General features: G+C 42.4%; 1 protein-coding gene across 1 annotated transcript in view; it reads right to left on the reverse strand.

Moving 5' to 3' along the window:
• Positions 1 to 15,770, reverse strand: part of Bzw2 (basic leucine zipper and W2 domains 2) — a 57,987-nt gene that overhangs the window by 29,562 nt on the left and 12,655 nt on the right. Inside the window, exons 2-3 of the mRNA XM_032907657.1 lie at positions 8,946 to 9,010; positions 3,957 to 4,133 (exon numbers count right to left, since the gene is read on the reverse strand). Of these exons, the coding sequence (XP_032763548.1) occupies positions 3,957 to 4,133; positions 8,946 to 9,003 (235 nt within the window). The 5' untranslated portion in view covers positions 9,004 to 9,010. The remainder of the gene's footprint in view (positions 1 to 3,956; positions 4,134 to 8,945; positions 9,011 to 15,770) is intronic.

Consider the following 15,770-nt stretch of genomic DNA (forward strand, 5'->3'; position numbering starts at 1 on the left):
ACAGGGAGGGACCTATGGCTCCAGCCACATATGTAGCAGAGGATGGCCTTGTCAGGCATCAATGGGAGGCTCTCCTTTGGCCCTGTGAAGGCCAGTGTAGGGGAATGCCAGGGTGGTGAGGTGGGAGTGGGTGGGAAGGGGAGCATCTACATAGAAGGGGAGAGTGGGAGGGGGGAACCAGGAAAGGGGATAACATTTGAAATGTAAATACATAAAATATCCAAAAAGGAAAAGAGAAAAAAAGAAGAGTGCCACCTGCAGGCCACAGGCAGCCCAATACACAATACACAGTTGTGCTAGGAGAACTTGAATTGTCTATGCAAATGAGCTGCCCGCAGGACTGGTTACAGTAGCATGGTTCCACAGGACTTGGCACCAGTGACGTGTGACAAACTTGCTGACCATTATAGCGGCACAGAGTTGCCAGTGTAATGATAAAGAACATGATAACCAGCGAATACTAAAAGTCATGCAAGAACATTCTGTATTATTCATTACAAAAATACCAATTGTTAATTTAATTGACAAGATCTAAAAAAAGATAGATGTAAGTAGAGACTCGTGATTTACAGCGAAATGTTAACTAAAACATTCTCTTTGACTGCTAGGATCCTTACCATCATCCACCCTTAAATTCCTTGGTGCTTGCTAATTACACAGAGCAGGACACAGGACACAGGATTTGTGTCCACCAACCCTGGAACTCAATATTCTTTAACACAGCTGGGCCGTGTACAAATCACCCCAAATATAATATTCATGGGAAGTGAAAGGCAGAATATATTGCTTAGTAAACATAAATTAAAATGCATATATATATATTTATATATACATACTCAATATATATATTACTCAATTCTCAAAAATGTGTGAGGTGAGAGATTTCTAGAAGGGAATTAACCAAAATATCATCAGTGGGTATTTCTAGGTATTGGGATTTACCATACTATATACAGCTCTCTTGAATTCTACACTGATGAATGAGTTATATAAATGGTAACACAAAATTAATTCAGTATGTAGTGAAAGTTGGCAGTGTAGAACACACCCTGGTGGTGATGTCTGGGGCCATGTTCCACATCAGAGCATGTAAACAGAGCTCAGAAGAGGCTCTACATCAAAATGGAGGAAGGTATTTGCCCTACTGCAAGGCAGCTTAGCCAATGTTTCTCAATTGAAAGCACAGATGGCATCTGGGACAGACACTGCCTTTGTATCACCTACTGTCTTATCAGTGCACCCAGCACACTTGCCCCCACTTCCATTTGTAACAACCAATTTCCACAGGTTTACAAATCTCAGAAAGAAACCATCTCACTCATATTTTATTTTATGTGTGCAGGTGCTTTGGATGGAAGTGTGAAGCAGCTGTGGAAGCCAGAGAGGGCATTGGATCCAATGGAACTGGAGTTACAGATGGTTGTGAGTCACCATGTAGGTGCTGGGAAACTGAACCTAGGTCCTTTAGAAGAGCAGCCACCTCTCAGTTCCCAAATATCTGTTAAATAGCTTAACATCAGGAAACTGACTGCTTCTAATGACACATAGCTACAAAAGAAGTCAACTACAGGAACTAAGGTCTGGAGGGGCTGGGGAGAGAGCTCAGTTGTTATAAAGAGCAGAACTCAAGAGTTCCAGGAGCTGCATAAAATACCCAGTGGCTATTAAGAAAGCAGGGACATGGGTTTCCCTAGAACAAGTGGGCTAGCCAGAGTAGTCATCTTAGCAAGCTTTGGTTTTCTGTGAGAGACTTTGCTTGTCTCATTGAATAATTTGGAAGAGCTATACAGGGGGATTCCTAACCTTGGGCTTTCACATGCATGTGTTTGTGGAGGAGAAAAGAGAAGCTGCCATTTGTTATCTGAGCTCATTAACTACACAGCAAAGATGTAAAAGACTTAGGCAATACTCAAGGGCACAGCCTTCTACAGACACTTCAGATTAGGAACACACGAGGCAGTCGGCTTTTGGCTTAAGTAGTGGCCATGTCCTCATGTCAACAGAAACTCCTACTTCTATGCTCTATGAACCAGCCATCATTTTAAGCCTGCATTGGGAAACAAATGTATATATAATATACCAGTGACGCGTCCTGAGAGTTTCAGTGGACAACTGCTTTAACTTCTAAAAAGGCTGATTGTGTAATTGCACATGTTAGAAATAATGGCAATTAAGGGGACACCTGCACAAATTAAAACTGATAATGTTTCCACATATGCATCCAGTAACATGAAGGACTTCTTTGAATGTTACAAAGGAAAGCATTACTACTGGTATACCACACAATCCTACAAGACAGGCAGTTATAGAAAGAGTCAACCGTACCTTAAAAAAGATGCTTATTAAACACAAAGGGAGAGCAAAAACCCCTAAATAATGCTTTGTTAATTTTCTTAATAGGTTAGGCTACAACAGCAGCTGAAAGACATTGGATTATTGAAAACACCTCAGGAACTAAGCCAACCAATATACTATAAGGATGTGTTGACATTAGAATGGAAACCTGCAATAGTTTTAAGATGATGTGATTATTCTTATATATCTGCAGGGAATGAGGAATATGGTTACCAACCAAATGTATAAAACTCAGAGCTGACCAGGGAAAACCTTTTATCAGCTGAGACATGAATGTCTCCACAAAGCAAACAGCCCAGGTGATTCACTCTCAGAATGTCTGTTACTGATCTCTCCAAAAAAAAGCACCCAACTTCAAAAGGGCTAGCCCAAACCATTGGTCACACAAAGACTGGACAGACAATACAGAGACTGGGCACCAAATGCTATAGCTAGCTCTTTTCAGATTAACCATTTCCCCCTTCCCCTTGGGCCTCATACATGAATTCTTCTTCCCAATTCAGCAGGAAGCAATTGTAAGAAGACTGTTGGGGTGGATAGTTTTGCTCCTGTGATGTGTTATGGTTGTTATCATCTGGAGTGGTAGGTTGTTTTGCTTGGTTATTGCACATTGATAGAAATTTAAGGTCGTTTTATTAGACTATTGTTTGACTCTCTTGTACATAGCTATTTAAGGTATGAGGTGAAGTCTTAGTTTTGTGGTTCTTATAATTGTTCCTATTGCGTGTAGATTGTTAATGTTAGAGAAAAAGACAATTTTTAAACAGAAAGGGGGATATGAAGTGGAAATTTCTGGATTTTTTTTTTTTTTTAAATTTTGAGACTCAGTTGTGCCATGTGATATTTTTCTGGAGACTGTCTTATAAGAGGATGCTTTGCTGAAGCAGGGAAGATGTTTTGTTGATTACAAACACATCATGTTTTTCTGGAAGCTGCCTGGAAAAAGGGCATGTAGTGTTTTGCTGAAGTGGACAACGAGAGAATATACGATGTTTGGAAAGGGTGTAAGTATAACCCAACAGACAGTGGATGGTGCTGTGTGGCCCTGGTTCACCTTACCACTCTCTGCTGATCATGGTTTGTCGGGAATTTGTGGAGAGAATATCACGTTTTGTGATAGTCCAGCTTGTGATAAGCAGCTTCTTGCTGCTTCTGTGGACTTGGGCCGAGTGGCAGAGCCTTGCAGTTTCTGGACCCAACTCCCATTGCTGATTGTGAGTGGATCAAGCTACCGCTGCTGACTCATGGGAACTGATCTGCGGATATCCTCCATCGAAGACTGGGATGGCCCAAAAGGACGACTTCGCAACAGGTGCATATCCCCCTCTGCCCTATTAACCTTTCCTTTCCACTACCTCTGGTGAGTGGTGGACTAGAAGGAAGGTGAAAGCATTTAAGAACCCTTATTAAAGTAGGTTTTGAAAAATCTAAGCCTAAACTATATTAATACCATTCTAAATTATAATCTAGGTAAATATTGTAGTTTTTTAAAACCAAATGTCATTAATGTAAGCTTCCAAAGATTCTATCTTAAGAGGAAATATGACAGTAGAATTGAAATACAGGCACACTATAAGAAAATGCCCAACTATATGGCTTACCAAGCATGCTGCCAGCCACCAGGATATCAAAGAGTGTGTCTGCATAGCGACGATAATCTAGTCGTGAGCCAGTAGAATCCAAGAATTTGGCTACAGCTTCAAGGTCATCACCAGCTTCATTAAGCCCCTGGACAAGTGTATCCCTGAAGACTGTGGGTTCGAATTTCTCTTTTTCATCTGAAATAATAAGTAAGTAAATAAATAAATAGATTTCATGTGTTTATCCATATAGTCCTGAAAGAAACTGTAAATGTAAACTTCCATGTTCTAAAACCCCTGTTTAAATATTTATTCAAACAAACTAAATAACTCTGTATAATAAGGCCACCAAGCGTTTTAAGCATCTCACACACAATAACTTTAACGATTGTTCATTTATAGGCTAGGCTAATCTATTAAGTCTGGTCATGGAAAAATTTACGTCAACTAAAACTTAAATTATTATTTTGTCAAAGATAAAGAAATGAAGCAGAGAATCGCCGGACTGTAGAAGAAGAAAACGAACAAGACGGAGATGGAGGAAACAAGACATACCTCTTCAATAAGACAAACTACTCTGGAGAATGGGCAAAGAACCCTGAATACGAGAAACAAGATGTGTGGTGCATGCGCAGGGCAGGTACTGTCTCTCCTCAGCAAGTGACATTCAGTCTCGAGAGTCCCAAAGATGTCTTGCTGTGTGTGCATGGGTGTTATCTCTATTCATATTTTGCTAGCATCCAAAGCATAACATTCAAAACACTTATTCATTGAATAAGACAGTGAGATACTTGTTTAGAATCCTGCAATCTTTTTAATGGATTCTTCTAGTTGTTGCAATCTATTCCAAGATCACATAGCGTCTAGACTCTGAAAAACTGTGCTGTAGACTCATGCAGAAAAGATAAATGATGATTTAGTGTTATGACTAAGCTCAGTTTTGATACTGTAGGTCATCTGACAGGGCTGCAGATGTAAGGGAAAAGAGCTGTTATTCAGCGGTGGTCACCAGTGCACACTGATGAGGCACACAATGAAAGACATCACGACCTAATGTGATGAATTGTATTCACAAACGAACTCGGAGACATGGCATTGTGTGGCTGGGAGAGAAGTATGGGAGATGGAGGAGTTCTGGTCTAGACTCTAGAGCGTTGTCTTGTGGAAGGCTGATGTTGAAGAAGAGAAAGAGAGGAAGAAGGAAGAGGGCAGGGAAGGATCTGATAAATACTTCGAGCGACAGTGGGCTCTTGGAATAACAAATGACAGAAAAAGAGAAGGACAATTGAAAGAGGAAGCTGAAAGTTATCTGCCAGAAAAAAACTAGACAAAAAGGTGAACACGCTAGAAAATCTTAGTCAAAAGACAAGGAAGAGGGCGGAGCAGTCAAAAGTTAAAATAGTACAGTAAAAACACAGCAAACCCCAAGTCAATTGAAATTACTTTTTAAATTTCCAGAAAGCTTAAAGAAACAAAAAACAAACAAACAAAAAAACCAAAAACAGAATTGAAGAATGAATTTTTAGTTGAAAAGTGTTTGTTACATACTACCCTTAAATTGGATGCACATAAATTTTCGAATGCCAGAAATAAATCAACCACCAGATGTTTCTGAGGCAACACAAACCAAAACCAAGTCACACATGAAGTATCAAGAAACAGAATCACACGAACTGTTCAATAAATTATGAACAATTTAGGTTCAAACACCAGTTATCTTCAAAAATTTGGCTAAAACCAACTTCTAACCTAGAGTCCCAGTGTTCAGCCAAACTAGAATTCTTCAAAGACAAGAGCAGAGTGGGGATGTATTAAAATGTTCAAAGCCTCAAAAGTGTGGGGTAACTACAGGCTAAGCCACGAGATACTACAAAGGAGGGAAAGACATAGGAGAAGGAAATAGCACAGGTGTAGACAGTGGGAAGGAAGTCCAGCTTCTAGGAGGCAGCTCAAAGCTGAAGAACACAGCAATGTGACCAAGAGAACGCTTCACTATCATAAAAGGTAAGGGGAAATGAAACCTATGTACCACAATCCACCTGCCAAAGACTCAGAGATCACCGTGGATGAGGGAGTGGAAAGAGCTTAAGAGCTAGAGGCAGTGGGTGAATACAAGAAGACAGTGTCTTAGGGACATGGGCAGGACAAACATACACATGAATGCATTATAACAGTGGCTGCGACATCTTGTATAAGACCCACAGAGTCCCGAAAAGGAAACTCAGCATGGTGAAGGGAGTTGGGTACAAAGTTCCATCCCTAGCTGAGAGGGAAATATCTACCAGCTGCTGGGAGAAGGGTCAGTTTGCTGTAAAAGTGTAGTTCTGATCAGGCTTCTCTAACTGAGTGGAAGGCCACACGACCAAGAACGTTTGGGCAGCACAAGCTGGTCTTGATGGAATTAAAAAATAGATGTAGAGTATGTGTGAGAAGGGAAAGGGGATATACCTAGGAAGCTTTGGGGGAGAGAGAAAAGGTGAATATGATTAAAATACATTGTATGACATTCTCAAAGGACCCACAACATGAGATGCACCTATGACACAAGAATTCCTCCACCATACAACCACCGTTATCAATTCTTTAATATTACAAAGGGGAAGTTAAGGTTGTCTAGTTTTAAGCCATAGGAAATGAAGCCAAAATCAGAAAACTTCTGAATTCATTTAATTACAAGGTCTCACAAGGATGCTTATGTAAAGAGAAACACAACCAAAAGAGCTGTACCATGAAGGTCTTGTCCACAGTCGCAGGAGAGGACAGGAGGCATAAGATTGGAGAGGACAGATGGTCAGAGGGAGCAGGTTTGGACACTCTGTCTCTGTAGTAGGGGGTACGCATCTGATACTGCAAGAGTAAGGGGTGGGGGCGGAGAAGGAGCAAGAGAGAGCCACAGGAAAACATGATCTGACTTCATTCACGGTTGTGAAATCAAAAGCGCCAACCAGAAGAGTCCACAGAGGCCCAGCCGCTGTGACTACAGCTGATGGAGCCCTCTGCTTAAATTACATGCTTGCCTAACTCTGGTATCATTAAAACTGTCTCGCTTGCACAGATTGGCCACTCGTAGCTGTCTAACGTAAGAACGGATAATAAGCAGTTGACATCATTTATACTAACATCAGAACCGGAGTGCTAGTCTGAGGTGCGTGAGGAGGAGATGCCATAAAGACAGAGGCAGATTAATAGCAACGGTGTTCACTATAAAACAAGAGATAAAAGACTCTTTGATGTCATAAGAAAAACATTATGCAGTCACAAACATGTAAATGGCAGCAACAGAAATAATTAGTCTTGTGCGGTGGGGGAGGGGAGGAGGGTCAACACTCTAGAGGGACAGAGTACATAGGCTAGAGCGTAGAATAATAATCATAGCCCTGAGCTAGGGGAAACCCATGGGCAAGCAGAGAAAACAGCACCTTTGACTCAGAACCTAACCCAAGGGTCACTTTCCCTTCTCTGGAGACAGATATTTGCTTCCTCGCAATAGGAAAAACACAGGAAATAGAAAGACCATAGGTCATCCATTACGTCTGTGACTGACTTCAACTGAGGCGATTCTCACAACGATACACTATGCTTTGATGTTGACTGAGGTGGTAGATCAGACTTTGATAATTTGGAAATTACAAACCGAGGAACTGAGAAATATGGTTGGGGCGGGTATGTGTTTGGGGGTGGGGGTTGTGGCGGGGGTAGGGAAAGGGAGCTAAGCTGTGCCAAGAGTCCGCAGAGTAAAAATTATTTTTATGAGGCTGGAGAGATGGCTCAGGGGTCAAGGGTACTGACTGCTCTCCCAGAGGTCCTGAGTTCAATTCCCAGCAACTACATGGTGGCTCACAACCATCTGTAAAGGGATCTGATGCCCTCTTCTGGTGTGTCTGAAGACCGCTACAGTGTACTCATACACATTAAATAAATATTTTTATGTAATAGACAACTTAAAACTTTGTGTTTGAGCTGGACATGGTGGTGCATGGTGGCCAGGAGGCACAGGCAGGCAGGTATCTAAGGCTCTGGGGTCTATAGAGTAGCCAGGTTACCCAGAGAAACCCTGTCTCAAAAATCAAACAACTTGACAACTTGTGCTTATCAACTTTCAGTAATTTCCTAAAGGAACTGCCAAGGAAGAGGTAAGGTATGAGACAGCTCAACATGGCTACAGATGCTTTCGTGTGATGTCAATGTTCACTGTCACCCTGACAAAATCTAGAATCATGTGGGGAGATGGTCCCCAGGGAATATCTGAGAAGCCTTTTCTTCAGTGATATCTTCTGACTGTGGAGATAATGTGACGAGCTATCAGTGCGTCAACTTCCACAGCATGATGGGCTGTGAGCAGAATAGAATAGCTTAGAGATAAAGCACTTCTCTCACATGTACCCGTGCTCTGGCCACGTCTCTCATCATTAGCTCAGGAGGGAAGAAAGCCGATAGAGAAATCACACAGATGTGCTGACTGATGCTTCTAGTCAGGAACTCAAGAGGCTGAAACTGAAAGACAGTGGCAAGTCCAAAGCCAACTGGACATTCATTATATGGTGAATTCTGCTCACAGCAGGAATGAGTGAAAGTCCCATGCACTTCAAGGGCTAGTACCATACAAGATTTAATCTGACTTCAGATTCCGGGAACCTCTTTTCCCTAGGAGTACTATCCTTTTCATGAATATTTCCTCAAAAAAAACAAAGCAAAAGACAGGAAACTAAAATATAAAACATGAGGTCACAATCAGTAAGGCTGTGTATGTAAGAAGCAGACAAACTTATCAGTTGTTTTCACTTTGTCCTTGAAGAGGCAGAGCTCCGGTAGGACACGAGAGCCGTGCAGCACTAAACAGAAAACTCGGTTCCACAGCTGCACCACAGAATAAAGGCTAATTAAGAGTCCCAGTGCACCAGTAAGGGGAAGTAGGAGACAGTTCAAACTCTTTTCAATCCTACTAATTTGATTAGATCACACATACACGACACAACACGATACAACACAACACAACACGACACAACCTACCCCTTTTCCGGGTTTTGAACCGCTGGCCTGTTAGTACCGGCTTCTGATGCTTATTCATAAAATTACTGCAAAAGAAAGACAGCATTTATGTACTTCAAATTAGCATTCCAAACAAACCTATGTAGATAACAGTACGTGTTCAAGCTCAACCACGAGTGAATGTGGATTCTGCCCTACTGGCTTAGCAAATTGTGAGCATTTACCAAGGACCAAGGTTGGGAAACAACCACCGGCATCTACGCTGGCAGAAGTTAAGAGCCATGCAATGCTTTCAGGGAGTAGATGATGAATATCTGTTAATATTTACGTGATATACCCCGCAGTCTAACAATTACTTTATTCCCACTATCCTACAGTCACACTCACACACCAAGGCGGACATATATGTATGTGAAATACAGCTGTGGCATTGAACATGTGTCTCGTTAGCCCTGGAAAAGAGTGAACTCTGCTGTGGCCTCAGGTTCGGCCTCCATCTCTGATGATGGAGTTATGATGTTAAGACCCCATTTTCCCCATCATACACCGCGTTGAAACCTCAGTGACTTCTGCTTTTGCTCCAAAAGACAAGATCAAGTCTAGTTTCTGAGGCTGTACTCGCTTCTTCCAGGTAGGCTCCCCCAGCTGTTCCTGGTGCTTACTCTGTGCACGCACTCATTCATGCCACCTTTGCAGGGACTTCCTGTCTCTGATATAGTGTCCCCCACTTCCTGTGTATGCTGACGAGCGTTCTGCTCCTTCCGTCTTCGGGACCAGCCATTTTATCGTCATCTGACTGATCTAAGACCTAAAAATCCTAAGACCTAAGACTACTTTTAAGACCTACAAATTAAGCAACATGTGAGCATCTAAATGCTTAACTGGTAAGCAGCTGTGCTCACATGGAACGATGCTCAGCTCTTCACAGGAAAGAATTCTGTTAAAGAATATATAGTGCAACTTGTTTGCCTAAAAGGAGGGTAAATATAATGTGCTTCTCATGCCTAAGGAAAAAATTAAATTTTGATATATAAAATTTATTCTCTAAGACCTTTAACAATGAGTAGTAACCTGTTGGAATACATACCAAAAATATCTAGACTGCTTAAGTTACAGAAGCAAAGGTAGTATGTGCTATTCAAACGTGACTGCATTTACCATCTACCGTTTTAAAAAGTGTGACTTGAAGTGATTCTTGGTGGCATTGTAACCCCAAGTATTTGGGAGGCCGAGGCAGGAGGATTTTCACTTTAAGTTACACTTGGGATATGGAGAAAAAGTTCTAGGCCAACCTTGGCGGCTAAGTGAGCCCCTGTCTCAAAATGAATGAATAGATAAAGAATAAAAAGGGGGGAGAGCTCAGTGTTGGGGTGCTAGTCACCCACTCGATCTTCAACACCACGAAAACGGCTTTATAAATCGTGACTTGAAAATGCCTGGATTTCTTCAATCACACCACTAAATAATCAAGAAAAATCAGCTGTACCCAAGCAATTATCACTTCATGAAGTTTAAAAGAATCATTAGCAATATGAGAAAATAATCATGATTCACTTTATAAATTAAATGTTCCTTCCGAGGGCTGGGGCTATTGCTCGGTGGTAGAACGCGTGCCTGGCAGGCTCTTGGTCTTGTGCTCCATCCCCAGAGCTACCAACACCAAACAAAACCAAAATTTCCTTCCCCACCAGTCGCTCTGAAGAAGTAAAAGTAATTACAAGTAAAGCAACAGACTCGGAAGGCAGTCGATTTTGCCCCTGGGGTTGAGTTTCTAACAACTTTACAAAGTGAAACGAAGTGTTCTGGGAGATGCAAGGACGACCAGCCTGAGGAAGATGGGAAATGAGTACAAATCCTTAAGCGACGCCCAATAGTTACGAGGTCAGATTCTCCATCAGCGAGAATGTGACGGATGTTGGAAAAGTAATAATGCACATGGATTACTGTGAGAGCCATCCAGAAACCTCCCTGTTGACATTTTTATCGGATGCACCCCAGACCAGCAAACATTTGACTGATGCAAATGTGGTGACACCTATGTCTCCCTCAACACGTCCACCTTCCCCAGTACAGCAAACACCCCTCAGTGTATTATCCCTCAACGACCAACAATCAAAGGGTTCAAGTGTCATTAGGAAACATGGAGACAAAAGTAAAGTGAAAAATGCAACTCTCTATCAAAAATGTCTTCCTTTTTTAAAAATCTGGAAAATCCCAAACGTGAGCCCTCTCTGAAAGCTTGGTTTTTGATCCGGAATACAAACCCAAGGACTTCACTAATTAACTCCGTCCTTGCACCTTATTCCCATTCTTATTTCTACTGGAGAATTACCACAGAGCACATTTAACTTTTAAATCAACTTCAGTTCTAAGGGCTTGCGTTTTCCTTCACAGCCTGCTTATGCAGCTTGCTGTCACCACCGTCTGCTCTCCGTGGAGAATAACTGAATGATACAGAAACATATGTGTGTCTGCGAAGACTAATAAAAACCAACAAAACTCAACCAAACCAAACCTGTCTCCTATAGTCCGAGGCTGAAGGAGGACTCTGGTGACCAAGAGTACCTGTCGCTGGGCTGTTACTATTTGCAGCAGAGGCACACTTCCCTCTAAATTTAGCTCTTCGTGCTACACTATAACCTGCTCCAGCAAGGGTCAGCCTGTATACGGTCCTCGCTGAGCCTGTGTGAAAATCCTGGCCTGAGAAAAGCCAGGCCACCTGGGATTAAAAAACAGACATAGCTCAAACCTAGAGCAGTATCAAAGAACGTGCAGCAAAGAATATTCCAGTAGGACACTGTTAAAAGTCCACCTTCTATTACTGTTTATTATTTGGTATTATGTTTGCCACACTACATTATAATCTGAAACCAATGAACTAGATACAAAGAAGTATCATTCTTTGCCCTATACTGGAAAACCTGGTGGGTGTGGCCAGAGGCCACTAGTAATCCTACTAATACTTTGGAGATCGAGATAGGGATGGGGTGGGGAGGTCACCGTTTTGATGTCAGCCTGGGCTACTCAGAGCCTACGTCAAATGGAACAAGACAGACACAGTATCAAGCCAAGCACAGATGATCTACCAGAAAAGGACTTAATCCTCCCCTGTCTCTTTGAGCTAGTGATCGTTTGCCCCAGTCCTTGGAGGTTTGTTGTTCACACGTTCTGGCTTTGTCTGCCATTTACTCTGGTTTGGTTTATCTCTAAATTCTGATAGCCTCCTACCATGACGTGCATACTACCGCCCTATGCACAGGACACATCTTCAACTTAGGAACATAAAGCAGAGGTCACACCATTTTTTTTTCCCCCTGTAAAAGGAGAGAAAAATAGACTCAGCTCAATGGTCTCGTCTCCGTTCCGATTGCTACGGCCTGAAGATGCCATCTGCGAATGAGTCCTGCAAAGATGGCTCCGAGGGGAAATGCTTTCATCTGCAGAGCTGGTGACGTCAGTTTGATTTCTGGAACCCATTAAGGAGGAGAGAGAGAGAGAATGGACTCCATAAAGTTGTCCTCTGATCTCCACACATGGGGAGAGTCACACGTGTCCTTCTCTCCTGTCCCCATGCGTGCACACCTCACACACACATGTGCACAAAGACGTTCAATAAAAATTTTAAAGGAGAAAATATGAAAACAAATAGCTATGGCTATAGGGCAGTAAAACTTTATTAACAAAGTAGGTAGGAAGCCAGCTGAGGCCCCGCCCCCATGTCTGACTATGAACAATGCACTCAGCATGTTTACGCATAATAAAAGAACTGCTTTGTTCACAGCTCCTAACACACAGATATATTTATCTGAAGCTGAAGCTCTTAGTAGGGCCGAATATCTAAATGTTTAATTTTATTTCATTCTCATTAATTAAAATTATAATCAATCATAATCAATCGAATGGCCACCATATAGACTACGTGATTTTAAAAACAAGTCTTATAGCTTCAAATAATTTTTTTTCCCTGCTAGCCTGTGTCCTTTTTTTTTTTTTTTTTTCATCTTTATTAACTCGAGTATTTCTTATTTACATTTCGATTGTTATTCCCCTTCCCGGTTTCTTCAAATACTTTATATCTATAAAACTGTATGTTTTCTTTGGGTTGGGGGAAGGTGACTTTTAAGATTATAATTATGTTTCTCCCTTCCTTTTCTGCCCCCTCCAAACTCTCCCAAATACGTTCTCCACTCTACTTCAAATTCATGGCCTCTTTTTCATTGCTATTGCATGCATATCTGTACACACACACACACACACACACACACACACACACACACACACACACTCCTAAATATAACCTGTTTGGTCCATATAAGGTTACTTGTATGTATGCTTTTATGACTGACCATTTGGGACTGGACAACTAATTGGTGTTGTTCAGTGTTGTCCTGGGGAGGGTGATCTTCCCCACACCCTGCTTTGCTTAGTTGCCTGTGATTCTTAGCGTAGGGTTGAGGCCTCATGAGCTCAGTTTTCTCTGTGCAGTTAGGCAAATTCGTCGGGGCTATCCTTCCTTCTTGTTTGGTCAGTCATGTTGGTGAGACTTCATAGCTTCTGATGTGCTTCCTTTTTACTAGTACCTCACCATTCTGTATGGCACCAGAAGGAACTGAAATTTGATAGGTGTTATACATGGAGGTCATCAGGGTACCCGAGGAAACCCCAGAACATTGTAACTTTGGCAGCAGTGTCTGGAGCCCAAACAATACACTTAGTATTTGTGGGGACTGTCCAGTTGTCTTGGTCGTGTCCTACCTGGAATGGATGGTTTGAGCTTCCAGGCTATAGAGAAAGCTTGACTATTGTGCCTTTGCCTCTGCTACTGTTTCAGAGACCAGAAGGTGATTATCATCTTAGGGGACGTGGTCAGCAGTTGCTCTGATCCATCCAATTTGCAACTTTATTTATGTGGGGGTGGGTAGATATTTAGTGCCCAGTGAATCTGGGGGCTCACAGCCACAGCACAGAGAACAGGGGAAACACCACTGCTAGAATCTTACATTCATTCCGTAAGACAGATCGTGTGCAGAGAACAACTTGCAACTTGCCGGGATCGGTTGGTTCTACCTCTTCCCCAGATGGGTTCTAAGGATCACACTCAGGTAGCCAGGCTTGGTGCCAGGCACCCTTACCCACTGAGCTGTCTTGCTGACTGATCCTAAGTCTGTAGTGCATGTTTTGCATGTGAGCAAGCCCATGAAAAAGTGGGTTTTACTCAGGCCAAATATGAGGCTTTTGTGGTCCCCGGTTATGCCTATGAAACTTGGCTCTCACATACTGGTCTGTAGAGAACTACACTTCTGGGACTTCTTGGCACACGTTGCCTAGGGTCCTTTATAGAATTGGGTTGGTCATCTACTTTTCCAGGAGACTGGCGCCTAGGAAAATGGTATGGAATTAGCAATGGTAAAGCCACTCCCTGTGAGGTGACAGGTGACTGTGAAGCATTATCATTGTGGGGACCCTAGGTGACCTAGACCTGGCGGAGTAGGGTCTTTCCTGTTCAGCAGAAAGAATGGCAGGGAGACAGCCAGCAGAACCTCTGGGGACAGGAGGCCTTCCTCTGCTGTGCAGCCAGCTAACCTCCCTTTATCATGGAGGTGATCTTTGGCCCTCTTCCTGCTCACACCTACATAAGACAGGTTCCTGTGGTTAAGGGAGGCTCCTCAGGGCAACCGGAGATGCTGCCTTGTGAAGGTGGCTCCAAGAAAGTCAGCAAGTTTCCTTTTCCTCAGTTCCTCTCCTGGGTTGCAAGCTTCTCTCCCTCTGCCCGTCTCTATTTCTATAAATGTGCAAGGCACCTCTACTTATTGGTTTAGGAAGGTTTGGGGGTCCAAGAACCAACCTTTTGTGTTTTCCAGCAAGAAGTCACATGGACGTTGTTTTTGTTAAAGAAACACTTTCAAGGCTTGGGAAGGGTGGGAACAGGTCCTTTTCCGTGTGAGGGCTACATCCAGGGAGAGCTAGTTAGGGTTAATCTGAGATCTGGGTAGATGCCCAGGAGTGGAACAGCTAGGCCATTCGATAGCTGTGATAATGCATTCTGATGAAAATATCTTACATTCTAAGAGACGAGAACTTTTTCCAGACCTCACAGCCAGATTTAATAATATACCTTAGTGTGGTTTAAGACAGCTGGCCATGTGGGCTCGGCCTGTTCCTTTAAGAAACAGTGTAACAGCCAACCTTAACTTGCCTCGGATTTTCCTGTAATCAACTTTTATAACCTAATACTTAGCAAAGCTCTTCTATACATTATGCACTCTCTCATGCCTCTGACCCAGATAGTGTGTGTGTGTGTGTGTGTGTGTGTGTGTGTGTGTGTGTGTGTGTACAATCACTTGCTGGAAACAGCAAACAGGCTGAAAAATGGCTTTTATAAAATGAATATTGACCATAAATGTCAGATGGGCCATACAGATATTGCTTGCTAAACAATGATGTTTATAATATTGGTTGTTATCTGGGTCAGTTGGGGTTAGAGTCAGTGACTTAATTCCTTGTAAAACTTTTAAGATTGCTGGAAAGTATCCCTCATTCCTTCCCCACATGATACTTTCTGAGCTGTCCAATAAAAAGAGAACAAAGCCCTCTGTTAGGGATAGCGAGAGAGATTCTGAAGACAGCGTTCTGGCAGTTATTGATTCAGACTCATGCAACAGACAGACAGGATGACGGAAGAGAGACAGAGTGAAGCAGAGAATTTAAATCTGGGTTCCCTCTTGGTCCAATGACACCAAGGGGATTCGATTCCTTTCTTTAATGAGACATCATTATTTGTGACTCTCCATTTATTATTAATGTGTCCAAACCCACTGCAACAATGTTACTCACATCTGTAATACT

Source organism: Rattus rattus, chromosome 7, assembly GCF_011064425.1.
Source record: "Rattus rattus isolate New Zealand chromosome 7, Rrattus_CSIRO_v1, whole genome shotgun sequence".
In the NCBI taxonomy this organism is placed as follows: Eukaryota; Metazoa; Chordata; class Mammalia; order Rodentia; family Muridae; genus Rattus; species Rattus rattus.